At 41.1% G+C, this 20,728-nt stretch overlaps 2 protein-coding genes and 1 pseudogene across 14 annotated transcripts in view; 2 read left to right on the forward strand and 1 right to left on the reverse strand.

Annotated features, from left to right (window-relative positions):
- Positions 1 to 20,728, forward strand: part of ERP29 (endoplasmic reticulum protein 29) — a 221,605-nt gene that overhangs the window by 169,837 nt on the left and 31,040 nt on the right. The window lies entirely within an intron of this gene.
- Positions 1 to 20,728, reverse strand: part of TMEM116 (transmembrane protein 116) — a 117,668-nt gene that overhangs the window by 76,656 nt on the left and 20,284 nt on the right. For 10 of the 13 annotated variants that reach the window (XR_007717859.1, XM_050749829.1, XM_050749831.1 and 7 more), the window contains 2 exons: positions 13,361 to 13,492; positions 3,068 to 3,172 (listed from right to left, as the gene is read on the reverse strand). Coding sequence is in view for 12 of the 13 variants with exons in the window: in XM_050749829.1 (XP_050605786.1) it covers positions 3,068 to 3,172; positions 13,361 to 13,492 (237 nt within the window). In the remaining variant the exon portion in view is untranslated. Of the gene's footprint in view, positions 1 to 3,067; positions 3,173 to 5,883; positions 6,181 to 13,360; positions 13,493 to 20,728 lie in introns of those variants that run through there. The other 3 variants (XM_050749835.1, XM_050749834.1, XM_050749830.1) reach the window with 3 other exon arrangements.
- LOC126931518 (phosphate carrier protein, mitochondrial-like) lies at positions 14,947 to 15,681 on the forward strand (annotated as a pseudogene).

Genomic DNA, 20,728 nt, shown 5'->3' on the forward strand with positions numbered 1-20,728 from the left:
ACTTCTTTAGGGAATGACTTGTGGCTGAATAAGTCTCACAATCTATAGTCAGTCTATTGGCTTTTGAGTGAATGAATGAATAAATAAAAACTTGAAATGCTATCCCTGTAAGGCTGTTGGACTTTTTATACATTCACTTACCTAAAGGGAAAGATATTGAATAATTCTTTCTTTCTTTTTTTTTTTTTTGAGACAGAGTAGTCTTACTCTCATCCAGGCTGGAGTGCAGTAGCACAATCTCGGCTCACTGCAAGCTCTGCCTCCTGGGTTCACGCCATTCTCCTGCCTCAGCCTCCTGATAGCTGGGACCACAGGCGCCCACCACCACGTCTGGCTAATTTTTTGTATTTTTAGTAGAGATGGGGTTTCACCGTGTTATCCAGGATGGTCTCAATCTCCTGACCTCATGATCCGCCCACCTTGGCCTCCCAAAGTGCTGGGATTACAGGCGTGAGCCACCGCGCCCGGCCATTATTTCTTTATAGTATCTTTCAGTTACAGAATACTAAAGGATATATAGCCACGGGTCCTTACTAACTTGTAGGGAGCTAAGAAACTATGTGAGTTTAAAATATGGAAGAGTAGGCCAGGCACGATGGCTCATGCCTGTAATCTCGGCACTCTGGGGGGCCGAGGAGGGCAAATCACGAGGTCAGAAGATCGAGACCATCCTGGCCAACATGGTGAAACCCCATCTCTACGATAAATACAAAAATTAGCTGGGCATGGTGGCACATGCCTGTAATCCCAGCTACTTGGGGGGCTGAGACAGGAGAATCGCTTGAACCAGGAGGTCAGAGGCTGCAGTGAGTCGAGATCGCGCCACTGCACTCCAGCCTGGCGACAGAGCGAGACTCTATCTCAAAAAAAACAAACAACAAAAAAAGAAGAGTAATTATTAGTATGGAATAAATACCCAGAGGTAAACTAAAGAAAAGGGCCCAGAGTATAATCCTGTGTTGCACAATACAGTAGCTATAGCTGCATGTGGCTAATTAAATTAAAATTAATTAAAATTAAATAAAATTTAAAATTCAATTCCTCAATCACACTGGCCACATTATAGGTGTTTGGTATCCACATATAGCTAGTAGCTACTGAACTAGACTGTGAATTAAAAATTTTTATTATTGAAAAACTTTGAACAGCTCTTATGTAAACTATGATATCTTGTTCAGGATACTGCTTAAGGGCCTCTTCATGTTACTTTTTCAGTTATTTCCTCAGTGCCCTTTCTCCTTACAGCAAGAGAGAGTGAGAGAAGAAATTTTAAAAGCACTCTCTGCCCCTGCCCTTCTTCAAACATGAACATCTAGAACAACAGAAAAAAGTAAGAAGAGTATCTCCTTAAGAAGTTAATCAGGGCCAAGTGTGGTGGCTCAAGCCTGTAATCCCAGCACTTTGGGAGGCCGAGGTGGGTGGATCACGAGGTCAGGAGATCAAGACCATCCTGGCTAACACAATGAAACCCCGTCTCTACTAAAAATACAAAAAATGAGCCAGGTGTGGTGGCAGGTGCCTGTAGTCCCAGCTACTCAGGAGGCTGAGGCAGGAGAATGGCATGAACCTGGGAGGCAGAGCTTGCAGTGAGCCAAGATCGCACCACTGTACTTCAGCCTGCGCGACAGAGCAAGACTCCGTCTAAAAAAAAAAAAAATCAATCAGATGAAGAGTTCATAGAATCATAGCATCTTGGAGGTGGAAGGGACGTTAAAGATCACACAGACTAACATTTCATTTTATTTTATTTTATTTATTTATTTTTTTAGACAGAGTTTTGTTCTCGTTGCCCAGGCTGGAGTGCAATGGCACAATCTTGGCTCACTGCAACCTCTGCCTCCTGGGTTCAAGCAATTCTCCTGCCTCAGCCTCCCAAGTAGCTGGGATTACAGGTATGTGCCACCATGCCCAGTTAATTTTGTATTTTTAGTAGAGATGGGGTTTCTCCATATAGGTCAGGTTGGTCTTGAACTCCCAACCTCAGGTGACCCGCCCGCTTCTGCCTCCCAGTGTGCTGAGATTACAGGTGTGAGCCACCATGCCCGGCCAACATTTCATTCTGTTTGTTTGTTTGTTTGCTTCTTTTTTTGTTTTATTTTTGAGATGGAGTCTCTCACTGTCGCCCAGGCTGGAGTACAGTGTGGCGTGATCTCGGCTCACTGCAAGCTCTGCCTCCCAGGTTCACGCCATTCTCCTGCCTCAGCCTCCCAAGTAGCTGGGACTACAGGCACCTGCCACCACGTCTGGCTAATTTTTTGTATTTTTAGTAGAGACTGGGTTTCACCATGTTAGCCAGGATGGTCTCAATCTCCTAACCTCGTGATCTGCCCGCCTCAGCCTCCTAAAGTGTTGGGATTACAGGCGTGAGCCACTGCACCCAGCCAACACTTCATTTTACAATGAAAAATTGGAGGTGCAAGAAAGGGAGATGGTATGTCTAAGGTCACAACAGGAGATAAATAACAGAACTGGGTCTCCCAGGGTTGGCATGGAGTCAAGAAGAATTTCCCTTCCTGAATCAAACCAGGCAGGCATGCCAGCACTGTAAATAATATTCCTATAATCAAACCTGTGTGTGTATGTGTGTGTGAGAGAGAGAGAGAGAGAGAGAGAGAGAGAAAGGGAGAGGAGGAAGTGATGTCAAAAGAATGAAAACTGTGGGAACACGTTTTTCCTTCGATTAACCTCCATAAATGCACCTAGCTAGGGCTACATGCTTACACTGTTTATCAGGGATATACGGGGATTGTTTTTACATACTATTATTATTTTTTTTTGAGACAGGGTCTGTCTCTGTCACCCAGGCTGGGGTACAGTGGCTCAAGTGATCCTCCTGCTGCAGCCCCCCAAGTTGCTAGGACTCCAGGCATGCGCTACAATGCCTGGCTAATTTTTTTGGTATCTTTTGTAGAGATGGGCTTTCACCACTTTGCCCAGACTGGCCTTGAATTCCTGGGCGTAAGCAATCTGCCCCCCTCAGCCTCCCTAACTGCTGGGATTACAGGTAGGAGTCACCACACCTGGCTTAGCATACTATTATTAACTATCAGCTCTGAATAAAACTTACCAGTGGAGATGTGCTCTGTCCACTCTGCGTGTGTTTCATCCTCAGTTCTGTGTACAAATACCAGATGTAATTGATGGTGTAGAGAAATGAGGAAATGTAGAATATCTAGGTTAAAATCAAAACAACCCATCACAACTATCTCACTCTGACACTGTGAAGTTCTTTCAACATATTCCATTATTTTCTATTATGGGAATCCTACCTACTAGTCTATTAGTAACGTACCATCTAGTGTCTATCAGGCAAAACCATACCAAGTCTGAAATTCTTTTTTTTGTGTGTGTGACAGAGTTTTTACTCTTGTTGCCTAGGCTGAGTGCAGTGGCACAATCTTGGCTCACTGTAACCTCTGCCTCCCGGGTTCAAATGGTTCTCCTGCCTCAGCCTCCCGAGTAGCTGAGATTACAGGCACGTGTCAGTATGCCCCGCTAAATTTTATTGTATTTTTGGTAGAGATGGGGTTTCACCATGTTGGCCAGGCTGGTCTCGAACTCCTGACCTCAGGTGATCCACTCACCTTGGCTTCCCTAAGTGCTGGGATTACAGGTGTGAGCCATCGCACCTGGTCCCAAGTCTGAAATTCTAACAGGCCTACCTAAAACATGCCCTGCTTTCTTATTTTATCCTTTGGACTGTTCAGAAGAACCACAGCATTATCCCACCTCTACCTGCCCAACAGTCCCACTTTTATGAAGATATCATATAATCTTTTTCTATTTTATTTTTTGGTTTTTTTTTTTTTTTTTTTTTTTTTTTTTTGAGACGGAGTCTCACTCTGTCGCCCAGGATGGAGTGCAGTGGCCGGATCTCGGCTCATTGCAAGCTCCGCCTCCCGGGTTCACGCCATTCTCCTGCCTCAGCCTCCTGAGTAGCTGGGACTACAGGCGCCCGCCACCTCGCCCGGCTAGTTTTTTGTATCTTTTAGTAGAGATGGGGTTTCACCGTGTTAGCCAGGATGGTCTTGGTCTCCTGACCTCGTGATCCACCCGTCTCGGCCTCCCAAAGTGCTGGGATTACAGGCTTGAGCCACCGCGCCCGGCCTTTCTATTTTATTTTTTAATTGGAAAGGCAATAAGGATTTCTACTTCTAGTAATGACAGGCTAAGCTATTTGAATCAACTTTCCATTCAAAAGAACTAAACATGATGAATAAGATATATTTTTTAAAATCCTTAAAAGAACCTAAGAACTGAGATGATATCAAGGAACTAGTAGGATAAAATCTAAGGGAAGGAATTTCTACTTCCAGCTTTGATGAGATAACAGGAATAGAATTTACCCTCCAGCCTTAAACATCTAAAAATTGAATAAAATATATGAAAACATCCAGTTTTCAAACAGTAGGCAACAAGCAGAAGAGAACAGCAATCCCTGAAAAAAGAAAAGCAAGGTGAGTCCATCAAGTGTCCCAGCTCACCAGCTGGTAAGAAAACAAGAGGGCTGGGCATGGTAGCTCACCCTGTAATCTCAGCAGTTTGTGAGGCCAAGGTGGGCGGATCACGAGGTCGAGATCGAGACCATCCTGGCCAACATGGTGAAACCCCATCTCTACTATAAATACAAAAATTAGCTGGGCGTGGTGGTGCATACCTGTAGTCTCAGCTACTTGGGAGACTGAGGCAGGAGAATCACTTGAACCCAGGAGGCAGATGTTGCAGTGAGCTGATATTGCACCACTGCACTCCAGCCTGGTGACAGAGCGAGACTCCATCTCAAAAAAAAAAAAAAAGAAAAAAAAAGAAAAGAAAAAAGAAAAAGAAAGAAAAGAAAAAGAGTGAGTACAGGAGCGGGAATCCAAACAGACCACTGTCTTGGTGAGTTGAGAAGACAAAATTCAGAGTTTGGGAGGCCAAGGCAGCTAAAATTTGTCAAGTACAGTATCAGAGCAGGGGAAGCTATATAGTGACATGATTCTCAGGAGAGCTGCAGAGGTCACCCCAAGTCTTTGGTTAAGTATTAATCAATGTATATGGGAGAGAAAACCATGAAAACCAGAGAAAGGATCATCAGAAAGGAGTAGATGGGACAATCCCTAAAGCTCACACAGGGCCAAGAATAGTTTGTTTGCTTTCTCATCAACCAGAGTGGAAAAATACACAGGGCATAATCATAAGAAGAACATTGCTTCTGTAATGGGATCAAATTAGCCATACATAAAAGGCTGCCCTCACAATGCTTAAAAGCAAGCCTTCTAATTAGCGGGGCGTGGTGGTGCACGCCTGTAATCCCAGCACTTTGAGAGGCCGAGGCAGGCAGATCACCTGAGGTCAGGAGTCTGAGACCAGCCTGACCAATATGGTGAAACCCCATCTCTACTAGAAATACAAAAATTAGCTAGGCATGGTGGTGTGTGCCTGTAATCCCAGCCACTTGGGAGGCTGAGGCAGGAGATTCGCTTGAGTCTGGGAGGCGGAGGTTGCAGTGAGCTGAGATCACGCCACTGCACTCCAGCCTGGGCAACGGAGCAAGACTCTGTCTCAAAAAAATAAAAATCACAAAATTAGCTGGGCATGGTGGCATGCACCTGTGGTCCCAGCTACTCAGGGGTCTGAGGTGGGAGGATTGCTTGAGCCCAGGAGGTCAAAGCTGCAATGAGCTGTGATTGAACCACTGCATTCCAGCCTGGGAGACAGGGCAAGACCCTGTCTCAAACAATAATGATAGTAATAATAATAATAGTTTAGAAATAGAAAATTGGAACAGACCTATAACTAGTAAGGAGATTTAATCAGTAATCAAAAAATTTCCCCAAACACAAAGCCTAGAACCAAATGGCTTTACTGGTAAATTATATCAAACACTTAGAGAATAATTACCACCAAAACCTGTCAAGTTATTCCAAAAAGTTGAACAGGATGCAATGCTTCCCAACTCATTCTATGAAGCCAGCAAAACCCTGATAGCAAAGCCAGACAATGACACTACAAGAAAAGAACAGACCAATATCCCTGATGAAAACTGTTGTAAAAATCCTCAACAAAATAGTAGCAAACAAAATTCAGCAGCACATTAAAAGGATTATATACCATGATGAAATAGGAGCTATTCCTGGAATGCAAGGATGGTTCAACACACAAAAATCAATTAATATATCACATTAATAGAAGTAAGGAAAAAACTATATGACTATTTCAATTAATGCAGAAAAGCATCTGACAAAATTCAATACCCTTTCATGATTTAAAAAAAAAAAAAGCCACCAAAAAAAATCCCAAACTAGGAACAGAAGAAAACTATCTCAACAAAATAAAGGCTAGTACATATACACACTGGAGTACTATTCAGCAATAAAAAAAATGAGATGTCATTTGCAACTACATAGATGGAACTGGAGATCATTATATTAAGTGAAACAAGCCAGGCACAGAAAGGCAACCATTGTATATTTGCAGTTATTTGTGGAATCTAAAAATCAAAACAATTGAACTCATGGACATAAAGAGTAGAAGGATGGTACCAGAAGCTGGGAAGGGTAGTGGGAAGGTAGGAAGGAGGTGGAAATGGTTAATGCATACAAAATATATATATAGTAATGGGTACAAAATACATATATAATAATGAGTACAAAAATATATATAGTTAGAATAAATAAGACCCACTATTTGATAGCCTAACAAGGTGACTATAGTCAACAATAACTTAATTGTACATTTTAAAAGAATTAAAACAGTATAATTGTATTGCTTATAACAGAAAGGAAAAATGCTTGAAGGGATGGATAACCCCATTCTCCGTCATGTAATTATTTTACACTGCATGCCTGTATCAAAATATTTCATGTACCCCCATAAATATATATACCTACTATGTACCCACAAAATTTTAAAAAATTGTTTTAAATGTTACCAATTTATAGTCTTCCTCCACCAGAGGTATATAACAATTCCCATTTTATTACACATTTACCAATATTAAATCATTTCATAAACAAAAAAGCAAAAACAAAATAAAAAAAAATAAAGGCCATATATGAAAAGCCCAGAGAAAACATCATACTCAATGATGAAAGACAAAGCTTTTCTTCTAAGTTCAGAACAAGGTGAGGATGCCTGCTTTTACCACTTCTATTCAATGTAGTTTTGGAAGTCCTAGCTAGAGCAATTAAACAAGAAGAAACACAAGATAATGAAATTGAAAAGGAAGATATAAAATCATATTTGTTTGCAGATAACACGATCTTATATGTAGAAAACTCTAAAGATTACACACGCGCGCACACACACACACACACACACGCAACTGTTCAAACAAATAATAGAATTCAGTCAAGTAGCCAGATACAAAACAACATGCAAAAATCAGATGCACTTCTACGTATCAACATGAACAGTCCAAAAAAGAAATTATGAAAATAGTTCCATTTACAATATCATTAAAAACAATAAAATACTTAGGAATAACTTAACCAAAGAGGCAAAAGACTTGTACACTAAAAAGTATGAAACATCGCTAAAAGAAATTAGAGAAGACACCAATAAATAGAGAGATACCCATGTTTATGGACTGGAAGAGTTACTATTTAGTTTTTTGTTTTTTGTTTTTTTGAGACAAGGTCTCGCTCTGTCACTCAGGCTGGAGTGTTGTGGCGGAATCATAGCTCACTGCAGCCTCAACCTCTTGGGTTCAAGCAATTCTCCCATCCCAGCCTCCAGAGTAGCTGGAATTACAGGTGCACACCACCACACCCAGCTAATTTTTGTATTTTTTGTAGAGACAGGGCCTCGCCATGTTTCCCAGGCTGTTCTCAAACTCCTGGGCTCAAGCAATCTGCCTGCCTCAGCTTCCCAAAGCGTTGGGATTGTAGGCATGAGCCATCACACCTGGCTGAAACACTTACTGTTGTTAAGATGTTCAATACTACCCTAAGTGACCTACAGATTCAATGCAATCTCTATCAAAATCACAATAACTTTTTTTTTTTTGCAGAAATAAAATATACCATACTAAAATTCATATGGAATCTCAAGGGACCCTAAATAGCTAAAACAATCTTGAAAAAGAGAGGCCGGGCATGATGGCTCACGCCTGTATTCCCAGCACTTTGGGAGTTTGAGGTAGGAGGATCACTTGAGCCCAGAGGTTTGAGACCAGCCTGAGCAACATGGCAAGATCCTATCTCTACAGGAAAAAAAAAAAAAAAAATTAAAAATTAGCCAGGTGTGGTGATGTGCACCTGTGGTCCTAGCTACTCAGGAGGCTGAGACAGGAGGATCACTTCAGCCCAGAAGGTCGAGGCTGCAGTGAGCCAAGATCATGCCACTGCACTCCAGCCTGGGCGACAGAGCAAGACCCTGTCTCAAAAAGTAAAAAGTTGGAAGACTCACACTTTCTGGTTTCATACAGAACGAATGGATCAGAATTTAAAGCCCAGAAATAAATCCTACATATATAATCAAATGATTTTGACAAGGGTGCCACGATCATTCAATGGGGAAAGGACACTCTTTTCTTTTTTTTTTTTTTTTGAGACGGAGTCTTGCTCTGTCGCCCAGGCTGGAGCACAGTGACCAGATCTCGGCTCACTGCAAGCTCCGCCTCCCGGGTTCCCGCCATTCTCCTGCCTCAGCCTCCCGAGTAGCTGGGACTACAGGCGCCCGCCACCTCGCCCGGCTAGTTTTTTGTATTTTTTTTTAGTAGAGACGGGGTTTCACCGTGTTAGCCAGGATGGTCTCGATCTCCTGACCTCGTGATCCACCCGTCTCGGCCTCCCAAAGTGCTGGGATTACAGGCTTGAGCCACCGTGCCCGGCCAAGGACACTCTTTTCAACAAATGGGGCCAGGCATGGTGGCTCACGCCTGTAATCCCAATGCTATGGAAGGCTGAGGCAGGAAGACTGCTTGAGCCCAGGAGTTCAAGACTAGTGTGAGCAACATAGGAGGCCCCATCTCTACCAAAAATACAAAAATTATCCAGGTGTGGTAGCATGCACCTGTAGTCCCAGCTACTTGGGAGGCTGAGGTGGGAAGATCAATTGAGCCCAGAAGGTCGAGGCTACAGTGAGCCATGATCATGTCACTGCACTCCAGTCTGGGTAACAGACCAAGACTCTGTCTCAAATAAATAAATAAATGGTACCAGGAAAACTGAACATCCACATGCACGAGAATGAAGTTGGACCCTTACTTTACACCACAAACGAAAATCTACAAATAGATCACAGACTTAAACGTAAGACTAAAACTATAAAACTCTTAAAAGAAAATATGGTGTAAAAGCTTCATAACGTTAAATTTGAAAATGATTTCTTGGGTAGGACACCAAAAACATAAGCAACAAAAGAGAAAATGAACTGTAACAAAATTTATAAAACTTACATGCATCAGAGGACACAACAGAATAAAAAGGCAGCCTACAGAATGGGAGACAATATTTGCACATTGTATGTCTGGCAGGGGATTAATATAAATACTTTATAAAGAATTCTTACAGCTCAGTAACAAAAAAGCAAACAATCTGATTAAAAAATGGGGAAGGAGCTGGGCATGGTGGCTCACACCTGTAATCTCAGCACTTTGAGAGGCCAAGGCAGGCAGATTGCTTGAAGTCAGGAGTTGAAGACCAGCCTGGCCAACATGGTGAAACCTCATCTCTACGAAAACTACAAAGATTAGCCAGGTGTGGTGGCGCATACCTGTAATCCCAGCTACTCAGGAGTCTGAGGCAGGAGAATCACTAGAACCCAGGAGGCGGAGGTTGCAGTGAGCCAAGATAGCGCCACTGCACTCCAGCCTGGGTAAGAAAGCGAGACTTTGTGCCCCCTAAAAAAAAAAAAAAAAAGGGAAAGGACTTGAAGAGACATTTCTTCAGAAGATATATAAATGGCCAATAAGCACATGAAAAGTTATCCAACATTACTAATGATTAGAGAAATGCAAATCAAAACCACAATGAGATACCACTTTGTACCCATTAGGATGGCTATTACTTAAAAAACAAAAAAAACAGCAACAAATGTTGGCACGAATGTGGAAACCAGGGCACTGTGCACTGCTGTTATGGAAAATATGGTGTTTCCTCAAAAAATCAAACACAGAATTTCCTTCTGATCCAGTAATTCTACTCCTGAGTATATGTACAAAAGAACTGAAAGTAGGGGCTCAAACGTATTTGTACATCAATATTCATAGCAGCATTATTCACAACATCTAAAAGGTGGAAGTAACCCAAGTGTCCATTGACAGATAAACAGATAAACCAAATGTGGTCTATCCATACAATGGAATATTACTCAGCCTTAAAAACAAAGGAAATTCTGACACATGCTACAACAAGATAAACCTTAAAGACATGCTAAATGAAATAAGTCAGATACAAAAGGACAAACATTATGTGATTCCAGATTGAGACCATCCTGGCTAACACGGTGAAACCCCATCTCTAGTAAAATACAAAAAAAAAAATTAGCCGGGCATGGTGGCATACGCCTGTAGTCCCAGCTGCTCGGGAGGCTGAGGCAGGAGAATCGCTTGAACCTGGGAGGCAGAGGTTGCAGTGAGCCGAGATTATGCCATTGCACTTCAGCCCAGGCAATAGTGTGAGACTCTGTCTCAAAAACAAAACCAAAACCAAAACAAACAAACAAACAAACTAGTGTGTGTAAGCCCTCTCCAGCTCATCCCTGATTACAAGTAAGAATCCTAGGAAAAATATAAAAAACAACCACTTGAAGACACTGAAAAGTAAACAAAAACAGGTAGATTGTGGAAAGGAGTCAAACTTGGAGAAGTAAACCGAACAGAAGAAGTGAGTTTCCCAAACTTTTTCCTCTCTTTTCTCTTAGTTTTGCTCAAGCATGTACCTCAGTCATGATGGTGCTCAATGAAGGCACCTCCAACTCTAATAGAAATCTATCTTAAGGAAACAGAGATCAGAAAAGGGCCCCCTTTGGGCAGGAAAGTATGGAGGGAATCCTAGAAGAAAGGCAGTCAGGAAAAGGGATGCTTTAATTCTGCGTATTAATCCAAACAAGTCTCAGCCTAACCTGTCTACTATGCATGTGCATGACAGTCTCAAACCAACACAGCCAAGGCTTATAGAACTAAACTGAGATTTGAACCATTGTCCACAGATGATGAGACCAAATTTACATTCTAAACCTAATCAGGTTGCCTGCTAAAATAAAAGTATTAACAATCTCTAGAGAGTTACAAAAGGACCCAGATTGTATGCAACATAGTATTCATGACATCTAAGATGCAATCCTAAATTACCTGACATATAGAGAATAGGAAAACGTGACCCATTCTCATGGGAAAAGATAATCAACAGATACCAACCTAGAAATGAACCAGACATTGGAAATATCCAACAAATATTTTTAAAAGCAGCTATTATACTACATAGCTCAACAAGGTAAAGGAAAACATATCTGAAATGATTTGGAGGGTGATGGAGACAGGAATGTTTGTTATCTTGATTGTGGTGACGATTTCACAGGGGAATAGATATGTAAAAGCTGATTAAATTATACACTATAAATACATATAGTTTACTATAGATATAGCTCAATAAAGTTGTAAAAAAAAACAAAGTAACAGGCCGGGTGCAGTGGCTCATGCCTATAATCCCAGCACTTTGGGGGGCCAAGACGGGTAGATCACGAGGTCAGGAGATTGAGAACATTCCGGTTAACATGGTGAAACCCCATCTCTACTAAAAATACAAAAAATTAGCTGGGCATGGTGGCAGGCACCTGTAGTCCCAGCTACTTGGGAGGCTGAGGCAGGAGAACGGTGTGAACCTGGGAGGTGGAGCTTGCAATGAGCCGAGATGGTGCCACTGCACTCCAGCCTAGACGACAGAGCAAGACTCCATCTCAAAAAAAAAAAAAGAAAGTAACATTAACCACATCCGTACCAAGCACAAAGTAAATATTATTAATGAACATTTTACAGATTAGGAGACTGAAGTTCAGAAAGATTAGGTACTGGCCAAACATTACAAAGTTAATCAGGTCCAGGATTCTAATACAGACTTTTCTGATCAAAGACTATAATTATCTCAGTAAACAATACAGTCTTAATTCTATTTAACTCCTGAGGTTATTAGCGGGACTGAGCAAAGTATGACTCTAAAACTTTTTAAACTCATATGAGATTGGTAATATATTAGTGCACAGATTTTATACCACCAATTATATATCATTAATTTCTTACTAAATTGAAAGAAATTACCCCTCTAGTAACAAATTCCAAAGGAAATATCTAGCAGTGAGCATAGGCTGCATTTTAACCTTTACTTTTCTCACACCACGTCTCAGAAATATAGAAGCAGTATTATATACTGATGGCACTATGTGAATTAATGCATTGGTAAAATTCATGAAAGATATACAATCCATATATGATTATCTGTAGTATTTTCAAAATCCAATGTTCATTTTATTCTTGTAACACAAAACCATCCAATCATTTCAAATGATGTTATAGAAAAGTATTTCATTACCTGGAAATATGGTCACAATATGTTGAGTAATAAAAACAGGTTATAAAAAAGTATTCATTGGCTGGGGACGGAGGCTCACACCTGTAATCCCAGCACTTTGGGAGGCTGAGGCTGGCAGATCATGAGGTCAAGAGATCAAGACCATCCTGGCCAACATGGTGAAACCCAGTCTCTACTGAAAGTACAAAAATTAGCTGGGCCTGGTGGTGCACGCCTGTAGTCTCAGCTACTCGGGAGGCTGAGGCAGGAGAATCACTTGAACCTAGGAGGCGGAGCTTGCAGTGAGCCGAGATTGTGCCATTGTACTCCAGCCTGGTGACAGACCGAGTCTCAGTCTCAAAAAACAAAAAAAATAATCCCAGCACTTTGGGAGGCCGAGGCGGGTGCATCACGAGGTCAGGAAATAGAGACCATCCTGGCAAACACGGTGAAACCCCGTTTCTATTAAAAATACAAAAAATTAGCCGGGCGTGGTGGCAGGCGCCTGTAGTCCCAGCTACTTGGGAGGCTGAGGCAGGAGAATGGCGTGAACCCGGGAGGCAGAGCTTGCAGTGAGCTGAGATCATGTCACTGCACTCCAGCCTGGGAGAGAGAGCAAGACTCCGTCTCAAAACAAACAAACAAAAATTAAAGAGTAAAGATAATATTATTTATCTTTTTGCTTCTCTGAATTTTCAAAATTTTCTATAATAAATAGTGTTTTTGTATGAAAAAAGATAGAAGCTATTGTTTCAAAATGTAACAATAAATAAATGGGTCTCCACTTCCCAAGGTGAATCATCTTTGTTTCTATTTAGATCTGAGTGTGCCTTTCTTGCAAGGTGCAGTGACAGTCTTGTAGCACTTACCTGTCCAACTGCTTGTAGGTTATAGCAGATGATGTCCTTATTTGCTACTGAAGCTCCATAGAGAAGTGTCTCTGTGAGCCAGCAAAGTCCCAGGAGCAGGTCACAGAAGCTCAGATAAAAAAGTGGTCTTATCTGTCAAAGTAATAAAATCCTCATTTCATACATGATGTAGCTAGGAGAATGTTAACAATGTAACAATTCTTACATTTTATCTTTCTAGTAGGAAACTGGCATCATTTTTCTGGGGCCTCTGCCATTGGCTGATTGTGGGGAATGCAAATGAAGACTACAGATAGGAAGGAATCTATAACATAACTACAGTTATCCCAACTGTTCTGGAATCAGAGTACTCATGGATAGATTAGTACTGAAACTTCTTACTCATAGGGACACTCCTTTCTTAGGTATAGGGTTAAAAAAAGAGTGGAAAGATGAGAAATTTTGCAGTGGACATGTACCACAAGGAGACAATTGAGAGTGCTTTAGTGGCACAGGCAACATCTTCTACTTTTTTTTTTTTTTGAGACAGAGTTTTGCTCTGTCACTCAGGCTAGAGTGCAGTGGCACAATCTCAGCTCACTGCAAGCTCCGCCTCCCAGGTTCACACCATTCTCCTGCCTCAGCCTCCCAAGTAGCTGGGACTATAGGTGCCTGCCACCGCGCCCGGCTAATTTTTTGTATTTTTTAGTAGAGACGGGGCTCCATCATGTTAGCCAGGATGGTCTCGATCTCCTGACCTCATGATCCACCCGCCTCGGTCTCCCAAAGTGCTGGGATTACAGGTGTGAGCCACTGCGCCCAGTGGCAACATCTTCTAAATATTAAAAATGAGGTAATCTGCTAAGTGTTTAGGGATGTGGCTGAAGACTTAAAGAAAATGAAAACATGTTTACAGTAATAAAAAGTCAGGGTAAAAAGTCAGTAATAGTGAAAAATGTCAGAATGAACTGTACATGTTGCCTTTCAATTTCTGACCACACTAGTGAAATCTGTCTTCTTATCCTTCTCCTTTTGGCATCCCTATTCCCACTTATCTAAAAATAGTTTTGGTCCTTCTATGGAGAAAATTATAAAACATTTATTGAGGGACTCCTAAAGGAGGTCTAAAGTAAAGAAATATGTCATATGCTTATAGATTGTAAGACGCAATACTATAAAAATTTCAATTCTGCCTAAATTGTTCTATAGATTAAATGCAATCTCAATGAAAGCTCAACCTACTTTCCTGTGGAACTTGACAAGCTGACTCTAAATCTGATGTAGAAATACAAAATATCACCCTGTGAGCCGCAATCCAAGGGAGTAACGGTTGGGTGTTTGCCATCTTAGGGAGAAGCTCTCATCCATGGCACACCTGGCATGGGCAAACCCCTTTAATGCACCACACCTGCAGCTTGTGGACAATGGCCTCACGGACCTCCACAGCAGCCCCACAGGACCCACAGGCCCCCCTCACTGCTCTCTTAACCTGGCAGCTGCTGCCTTATAAAAGTACAGTTGTGAATTTGACTCCACGAAGTATTATGCACTGTGTGGTTCTCGTGGGGTCTTAGGTTGTGGTCTGACACACACTGTGGTCATTCCCCTAGGTTTAGTGAAATGCTGTATGCAGGTGGATCCCCAAAAGTACAAGGGCATATTTAATGGATTCTCAGTTACACTTAAGGAGGATGGTGTTCATTGTTTGGCTAAAGGACGGGCTCTAACTTTCATTGGTCACTCCATGCAGGGGCTCTGCAAGTTTGGCTTTTATGAAGTCTTTAAAGTCTTGTATAGCAACATACTCCCAGAGCATGTTATCTCTGGTGCACATCACTATACTTGGCTGTCTCTGCCAGTGCTGAATTATTTGCTGTAACTGCCCTATGGAAGCTGGTAAGGTTCAAATTCAAACCCAATCAGGTTAGACCAAGACTTTGAGGGATGCAGCTCCCAAGATGTATAAGGAAGAAGGCCTAAAAACATTCTACAGAGGGGTTGCTCCTCTCTGGATGAGACAGATAGCATATGCCATGATAAGTTTGCCTGCTTTTAAGGTACTGTTGAAGCATTGTACAAGTTTGTGGTTCAGAAGCCCTGCAGTGAATGTTCAAAGGCAGAGGAGCTGGTTGTAACATTTGTAGCAGGTTACATACCTGGAGTGTTTTGTGCAATTGTTTCTCACCCTGATGATTCTGTGGTATTTGTGTTAAATAAAGAAAAAGGTAGCAGTGCTTCTCAAGTTCTCCAGAGACTTGGATTTAAAGGTGTATGGAAGGGACTGTTTGCCTGTATCATTATGACTGGTACTCTGACTGCACTACAGTAGTTTATCTATGATTCTAGATGCCAGAATCTCTGAAGAAGAGGCTTGGGTTAACTCAGCAGATAGATCAAAGCAAATGTGGGCTGAATCTGCCTGTTGATCAGTGTTGAAGAAAGTACAAAAGGAACTTTCATATATTTGACAGTGTAGGAAATTGTCTATTCCTGATATTATTACTATAGTACTCTTGCTTAAGTCAAGAATTTCAAATTTACCATTGAAATAAACCCAATTCTTCAGGGAAAAAAAATACAAAATATTAAGATAACCAAGACACTCTTAAAAAAAAAAAGGAGAACTTGCCCCACCTCATCTTAAGACTTATTGCGGGATCTAGCCAGCAGCCTGCAATGCAACGGGGCTCTTTCTTTGTTCCCAGACGGATCGGCAGGTTGAGAAATAAAAGACAGACACGAAATAGTGAAATCTGGGTCCAGGGGGGTCACCACCTTCTGGTCCTGCGATGCCGCCAATGCACTGGATATATCAGCATTTATTATTAAGTTTAGTGAGGGCGGGGGCAGGTTAGTGAGGGATTTAGGGTCGTTTATGAGGTGAGATGATCACATGGAGATGAAATAATTCTTTAACATAACATCGGTATGCAGAGGTGCAGTATACAGAGATAAGAATTTAAATATAGTGTGTGCGTCAGCAATTTCTAACAGAGCCTTGAAACAGAAACACAGTCTATCCATAACCTATGTTTAGTAAGATACTAATCAGCAATAATAACTGCAGCAAAAGCTGGTTGCAAACAATCAATAGAAACAGGACGTGAAACAACCGGTTAGACCACAAATTCTCAGAAAGGAGTATGCCTTAACCCTAAAGAGACCTAGAAGAGCTGTGGCAAGATAAAGGCGTTTATAACCCTATCTTCTCCATATGAAACAGGGTGCCCCTCATGTGTCCATTTATAGGCTCTCCACAAGGGTCTCATTCCATTCCCAGAGCTATGAACATCTGCTTTTCTGGGATAGGAATCTTGGTGATGTGAAACCTCCCTGACTGCACATCCGTTTATAGGCTCTCTGCAGGGGGAAGCACATCACGTACTGTTGGCTCATTTTGGCAGTCCAACCTGACATTGTCTTTACACAGTCCTGCATGCAATTTTGTATTTACAATAATCAGGAGCATTTAATCTTTTATTCCGTAGCAATAGTTTCAGGGGGTCTCCCTACAAAGACTAACATAGACCTAGAGAGAAGATACTGTGGTACTAGTACAGGGATGGACAAATAGGTGAATAGAATGAAAATATCCCAAATTAAGCCCAGCAATATATATATATATATCTCTGATGTATGATACAAGTGACTTTTTCAATCAGTGGAAAAGGGACAGTCTTTTCAAAATATGAAGCTAGAACAATTGGGTATCCATACAGGGAAAAAAAAATGAAATTAGGCCCCTACTTTGTATCACACTACACTCAAAAAATCAGTTCTAGGATGGGCACGGTGGCTCATGTCTGTAATCCCTGTACTTTGGGAGGTGGGCAGATCACCTGAGGTCAGCAGTTCAAAACCAGCCTGGCCAACATGGCGAAACCCCATCTCTACTAAAAATACAAAAATTAGCTGGGCATGGTGGTGGGCGTCTGTAATCCCACACTCAGGAGGCTGAGGCAGGAGAATCATTTGAACCCAGGAGGCGGAGGCTGCAGTGAGCCGAGATCGCGCCACTGCACTCCAGCCTGAGCGACAGAGTGAGACTCCATCTAATCAGTTCTAGGCCAGGCTCAGTGGATTATGACTACAATCCTAACACTTTGGGAGGCCGAGGCAGGAGACCTGCTTGAGCCCAGGAGTTCAAGACCAGACTGGGCAACATGGTGGATTCCATCTCTACAAATAATATAAAACACAAAAAAATTAGCTGGTCACGGTGACATACACTTGTGGTCCCAGCTACTTGGGAGTCTGAGGCAGGAGGATCACTTGAGACCAGAAAGTCGAGGTTGCAGTGAGCCATTAATGCATCACTGCACTTCAGCCAGGGCAACAGAACAAGACCCTGTCTCAAAAAAAAAAAAAAAAAAAAAAAAAAAAAAATCCATTCCAAGTGGTTTAAAGACCAAAATGTGAAAGGGCAAAAACAATAAATCTTTTTTTTACATTCTATGTCATTTTATTCCGTAGCAATAGTTTCAGGGGGTCTCCTATGTTAGTAAAAAGACTAACATAGACCTAGAGAGAAGTGCAAGCAAACCTCACCTCGTTTTGCCCTCTTTTGCCCTGCCAAAGACTTTTGATATGTTTTAACATCTCCCTATACATAGGGTCCCTTTCCTTTCCTTTTCCTCTTTCCCCCTTTCCCTTTCCTGGGAGTCCAAATGGCCATAAACATATGAAAATATGCCCTACCTTATTAGTAATAAAGGAAATGAAAAATTAAAACTACAATAAGAAAATAATTATACACCCATGGCAAAAATTTTAAGTCTGATAACAGCGAGTATTAATGGGAACAAAAAGCAACAGGACCCTTTATATACTGCTGGCACAACCAGCTGGAAAAGAGTTTGGCATTAATTTAGGGGCAGTGGAAATCCTATAACAATTCTGATATTGGGCAAATACACTAGATAAACTTGTTCATCTGTGCACCAGAAAACATGTACAAGAATGCTTATAGCAGCATAATGTACAAGAATGCTTATACAAGAATGCTTATGTACAAGAAAACATGTACAAGAATGCTTATAGCAGCATAAGCAGGTAAATAAATTCTAGTATATTCATACTACAGAATACCAAACATCAATGAAAATGAAATGACCTCGTGCTCTATACAACGTGGATACATCTCACAAATAATATTGAGGGATAAAAGCAACTCACAAAACAATACATACAAAAATACATATAGCATTATTCCATTTATATCGAGTTCAAAAACAAGCAAAACTAAATTGTTTAAACATACATACATTTCTGGTAAACTGTACATAAGAGTAAAAAAATGCTTATCACAAAAATCTGGATACTGATTATCTCTAAAGGTGAGAGGGAGAGCTGTGATTGGGAAGAACCTCAACAGGTATATGTCTGGAGGTACAGGTAATGTTCCATTTCTTGTCACTAGTGTTTGTTTATAATCATTCTTTAAACAGTACATATATGTTTCATGCATTCTAGTTCACGTCTGATATATCTCACAATAAAAAAATACATTTACAAATTTTAAAGTCCTGGCCAAGCATTGTGGCTCAAGCCTATAATCCCAGCACTTTGTGAGGCTGAGGCGGGAAGACTGAATGAAGCCAGGAGTTCCAGGCCAGCCTTGGCAACATAACGAGACCCCTGTCTCTACAAAATTAAAAATTAAAAAAATTAGCTGGCTATGGTGGCATGCACCTGTAGTCCCAGCTATTCAGGAAGCTGAGGTGGCAGGATTGCTTGGGTCTAGCAGTTTGAGGCTACAGTAGGCTATGTACTATGGCCTGAGTGACATTGCAAAATCCTGTTATTTAAAAAAAAAACAAAAAAAAACAGATATTACCTAATACGAGAACTAATCTCCCTATATATACAAAAGAGAATTTCTCATCTCTTTCTCCCAAGCCCACCTGTACAAGAGGATTTTTCTCATATATTTCTCCCAAACCAGAAAAAGAGGTAAGATGCTAATTAATATCTTGTTAATAGGGTTAGACGGTCACGTTGCCTTGGCTAACAGAAACATAAACAAGTGAACTAATATGTAACAAAACATTTAAAAGTATAAAGTATTTAATAAATATCAGCTATTATGTTAACCACATATGGCCTTTTCTCTGGGTAAGCTTGCTAAAATTCCAGCTGGATGGCACAGTCACAGATTCTACTGGCTTATGACCTATCACAAGTTTATAACTGTTAAGAGATTAAAAAAACTAAGACTAAATATGAAATGGTGAAGTCAAGACATATATAGAGACAAATCTCTAAATTTAAAATGTTTTATTTGGGAAGCAAGAATTGTGTTTCAGGGCATACACACAGACTGGGTGGTCTTGGACATGTCTGAAGAACAAAGAGATGACTGAGTTTTATTAGAAAGGGAAATAGTACATGTTATTTTGAAAGCAACCTCACTGGCACCAGAGAAAGTTTTGGGAGTTGGCAAACTCTGATTAGTGAGTGACCATGGTATGTAAAACTGGTCCTAAGAGTCAGGCAAGTCATTTCAGCAACTACAAGGTCAAACTGTTCTCAAACTGTTATATTGAGCCATTTCAGTAGCTGGGCTTGTGAAAATATTAATTATTGGAGCAGGTACTGTGTGCTCTGAGAGCTTGTTCCCCCTGGCTTCTCGACTCTGATTTAGTTGGGTATGACAAGAATGATCCAATATATATATAATCAACTTTCACATAAATAATCCCTGGAGAAGAAAAGTGGCCATGCAGCTTTTGTGAGCAAGAACATAATTCTGATCATTAATTCAAGAAATAGCCCTATGAGGCTGGGCGCAGTGGCTCATACCTGTAATCCCCAGCACTTTGGGAGGCTGAGGGGAGCAGATCACCTGAGGTCAGGAGTTCGAGACCAGCCTGACCAATATGGTGAAACCCTGTCTCTACTAAAAATACAAAAAAATTAGCCAGGCATGGTGGCACATGCCTGTAGTCCCAGCTACTCAGGAGGCTGAGGCAGGAGAATCACTTGAACCTGGGAGATGGAGGTTGCAGTGAGCCGAGATTGTGCCACTGCACTCCAGCCTGGGCTACAGAGCAAGACTCCATCTCAAAAAAAAAGTTATATATATACACACACACACGTGTGTGTATGTGTGCATATAATACACACACACGTGTATGTGTGTATATAATATATACACACATATACACACATACACACACGTGTGTGTGTGTATATGTGTATATGTGTGTATATATTATATACACACATATGTGTGTATATGTGTGTATATTATATACACACATATGTGTGTATATGTGTGTATATTATATATACACATATATATAGCAACTAATAATTTTCACAAAAACCATTTATATTGTTTCAACCTTTCTGCTTAAAACTGTACTATGAGATGAGCAAACAATCCCA

The sequence above is a fragment of the Macaca thibetana genome, chromosome 11 (assembly GCF_024542745.1).
Source record: "Macaca thibetana thibetana isolate TM-01 chromosome 11, ASM2454274v1, whole genome shotgun sequence".
In the NCBI taxonomy this organism is placed as follows: domain Eukaryota; kingdom Metazoa; phylum Chordata; class Mammalia; order Primates; family Cercopithecidae; genus Macaca; species Macaca thibetana.